Source organism: Glossina fuscipes, unplaced genomic scaffold, assembly GCF_014805625.2.
Source record: "Glossina fuscipes isolate IAEA_lab_2018 unplaced genomic scaffold, Yale_Gfus_2 1, whole genome shotgun sequence".
NCBI classification, from domain to species: domain Eukaryota; kingdom Metazoa; phylum Arthropoda; class Insecta; order Diptera; family Glossinidae; genus Glossina; species Glossina fuscipes.
The window spans coordinates 16,661,651-16,665,464 of NW_023998415.1; the positions used below are offsets into that span (position 1 = coordinate 16,661,651).

The window sequence follows — 3,814 nt, forward strand, 5'->3', positions numbered from 1 at the left end:
GAAGATAAACGAGAGCAGAGAGAAAGAGAGGCATTTGAGAAACCTTATGCATATTAGATAAAATTAGTTTCGTGTTAGCTGATAGATGGATAGACGGATATGTGTGTACTAATGTCGCGACAATAGCAAGTGATGGTCGCCTCAAAAGAACGTATTCGTGTTAAAGTTTTAAATAAAGTCCTCAGAACGACTGTGCTATCGAAAGATTACTTCTCGAATAAGTCGCTTTACTAGTAAGTATATCATAAAAGGTCCTCTAAAATTTTCACTCAACTCAATCAGTTTAGATCGTTTAGTACAAGAAAAGCAAAATGTTTTACTAAAGACCTTATTCCTGATCATTTTGAGAATTGCTTGAGGGACATTTATTTATTTTACCTTACAACGCTAAGTCCATGTACCCAACAGAGTAAGTAGCTCTATGCAATTGTGTGAAAGCTTCAAGGAATAAAAGTATTGCCATCACTTTGTTTTTGTATATATATGCTTAAGGATAAGTAGTGTCTGTTTGTTGTATTTTTAATTAATTTAAGGTTAATTTATTTTTATTATTAGGCCTAATTTTGTTGTTGTTATTGTTGTTGTTGTGTTTTTTTACTTTTTTTTTTTTTGATACAAAAAACAAAAAATTAAAAATAAATTTTTTGTTTAATAAAAGCTTAAATAAGGACGAATTTCATTGAACTCAAAATTGAATCAATTCATAGAAAAAGAAAAAATATTGAATATAAGAAAATTATAAAAAGAGTTTTATTTACAAAAGTTTGCAGTGTCATTAAAACCTTACGAGTGTCGAATATTAACAGGTTTAGATGTTTTATGCAATAAGATTTATATTTAGTTGTTCTCTTTTCTCTTTTATTCCTCTTACATTTAAATGCATTTTAATGACTGTTTAGATTTTATTTATTTACACGTAGGATATATTGTTTTATATAATTTTTCGTTTTTCATTTTTTGTTTTTTTCTTATTATTTTTTTTTTTTTTTACAGAAATTCAATAGAGAGAAGCACGATATTTGCGGCTTTCTCTTAGACGCCATATTTAATGCCATAATCCTGATAGTGGCCAACATGTGAACGGTAATGGGGCAGATTGCCGAGATTGCCGAGATTACTACTCAAATGATGATGATGATGATGATGATGATGTGTGCTAAGAACAGCCGCTGCTGCAGCAGCTGTTGACGCTGTGGTAGCTGAGGACGTTGACGATGGCACCGGTGGACTGGTTGATTGTATACTATCGGTTGGACTACCCGAGTCCAATTGATAATTTTGATTTGTTTGCTCGAATATCGAATCTCTGAAGGGCAATGTAGTATGGCCGGTTATGATGGTGCCCGCTATCGCGGATGGACTACTGGCGGCTATAGCATTATGATGGGCACTGTTATTGTTGTCATTATGCACACTACTATTATTATTGTTGTTGTTGTTGGCATTGGGATTAGTGTTGCTACCGTTACTGGGTGTAACGTTATTGTTGAGGGCATTGTTAACAGGTTCCGATGGAGGAGTTTCGGGGGTATACCAGCCGCCATGAGCTGGGCCATGCGATGCATTAATACTTGTAGGTGAAGTTCTCGAAGAAATTGTGGTGTTTGTAGTGCCCGCACTTATGCCTCCCACCTGTATGCCATTATGATGATGATGCTGATGATGATGGGAATTGGCACTGCTTGGCGTCAAGGGATGACCATGAGTTACATGATGATGATGATGCCGCATTTGTTGGGCATGATGAGCCGCAGCAGCATGATGGACATGCATTTGACTAGTCGCCGCCACACCCAAATTCTCTTCGTTAAGGGCATGATGATACGAGTAAGCGCTGTGATGAAGACGGGGATTATAAACGTTCATTAAATCGACTGCAAAGCCAGGATGTTCTACAGCACTCCCTGCCAAATGATTCATCTGAGCTAGGCTATCGTGGCAAGAATTAAGCATTGCCGCTGTACTTAAACCGGCTGCCATTGACTCTTTACCGCCTAAGCAACTTAATTCCATGCTGAGCGGTTCTTTTTTGAAATGATGAGCATGAGCATGAGCGTGAGCCATATGTTTAGCCTCTAGCATGCCATTCGTGATTAACTTTAATGGTTTAATTTCAGGAAATTTCTCATTTAGCATAGCTTGACGTTTCATATCTTCTTCCTTCTCCCGTAGAACATCCTTCTTTTTGAAGCGTCGACGTCTCCGCAAATATGAACCATTATCAAACATATTGTAAGAGTCGGGATCTAAAGTCCAATAAGATCCTTTTCCGGGTTTTTTATCGTCGCGAGCTACTTTAACGAAGCATTCATTTAAAGACAAATTGTGTCGGATGCTATTTTGCCAGCCCTGCTTATTTTCCCTATAATATGGAAACTTATCCATTATGTATTGATAAATGCCATTCAATGTGATTTTCTTTTCGTCTGAATCTTGTATAGCCATTGCAATTAGAGCTATATAGGAAAAAGGTGGTTTAACGACTTCTTTATTTTGATGTGTCGCGCCTAGACCATATGCGGTAGCCGGATACGAATAGCGAGAGTATTGATCATATGCGTAATGAGCTGCGGCAGCAGCACTTGCCGTCGACATCGCACCGGCGGTGGCTGCTGTTGTCGAATAGCCGGCGGTTTGGGCATAATGACGTGAAAACGAATTCTGATCGGTGAATAAAGCATGCATGCTGCTCAAACAACACAATGTTCGTTACGTTGCAATATTAACAGTTATTATAATAATTAACCGTATATTAACTATAGATTAACAAGAGTTATGTCGGTTACTCTGAATTTCATAACAATGTTAAAAACTGTTTAGCAACATTTTCCGAATAATTATTTAATCGTGTTCGTCTTCTTCTGACTTTTCTTTTCTCTTTTTTCTTTTTCTTCTATTTTTTAAATATTTATTTATTTGTTTACTTACGTTTTTTTTAATTAAAAAAGTGTTTAGTTTCTGTTATTTTAACAAATACTTTTTATGTTTATTTATTCCATTGTATACAAATACGTAAAGTATTGTTTTTCTTCTTACTTCTCTTTATTTACTTAATAAATTTTTTCTTATTATTATCATTGTTATTATTATTATTCGTGTTTTTTGTTTTTTGTTTTTTTTTTTTTTTTTGTTTTAATATTATTTTAAACACTCACTATGTAAACAACAGGTTTTTCAACTGGTTTTCAAAATATTTGTTATAATTTTTTATTTTTTCTTATTTTCTTTTCTTTTTTTTTTTTTTTTAGGAAATTCTGTATATTTTTGTTTGTATATTTATATAGAGAGAAGAAAAATAAACCGTGTTTCGGATGCACAAGCTAAACGATCCGTTCGAGCTAGTAACACGTCAGATACTGAATCTGTGACTGAAACAACATTGAGTATACAACGAGTTAGTTACACACGGACACATGAAAATCTCTTTAGCACCCGCACTCGCAAAAACGAAAAAAAAAAAAAATAAAAAAAATAAAAAAAAATAAAAACAAAAACAAAAGAAGGAAAAGAAACGAAGAAGAAAGTAACGTAGCTGTAGCCGTATCCGTGCAGCATATAGAAGAGCATTTACAACTAGCACAACAGCATTAAATGTCAATGCGTATATAGGAATGGGTAAGTGTGCGCGCATATGCGTGTGGATTTGTGAATGTATATATGTATTTTTGTATAGCTCAATTTCACCACCAGCCACCTTTACATATAGATACACATATGCGTTTTGTAACTAACTGTGGATTTATGCGTACGTCTGGCTGTATGTATAAGTGTGTGTGTGTGTGTGTGTGTGTGTGTGTGTGTGTGTGTGTGTGTG

General features: G+C 34.9%; 1 protein-coding gene across 1 annotated transcript; it reads right to left on the minus strand.

Moving 5' to 3' along the window:
* Positions 1-1,032: 1,032 nt before the first annotated feature.
* LOC119631905 (fork head domain-containing protein crocodile) lies at positions 1,033-2,929 on the minus strand. The gene has a single exon (XM_038024477.1). It carries the CDS (start codon positions 2,683-2,685, stop codon positions 1,033-1,035), a length of 1,653 nt encoding a protein of 550 aa, XP_037880405.1. The 5' UTR covers positions 2,686-2,929.
* Between the last annotated feature and the right edge of the window lie 885 nt (positions 2,930-3,814).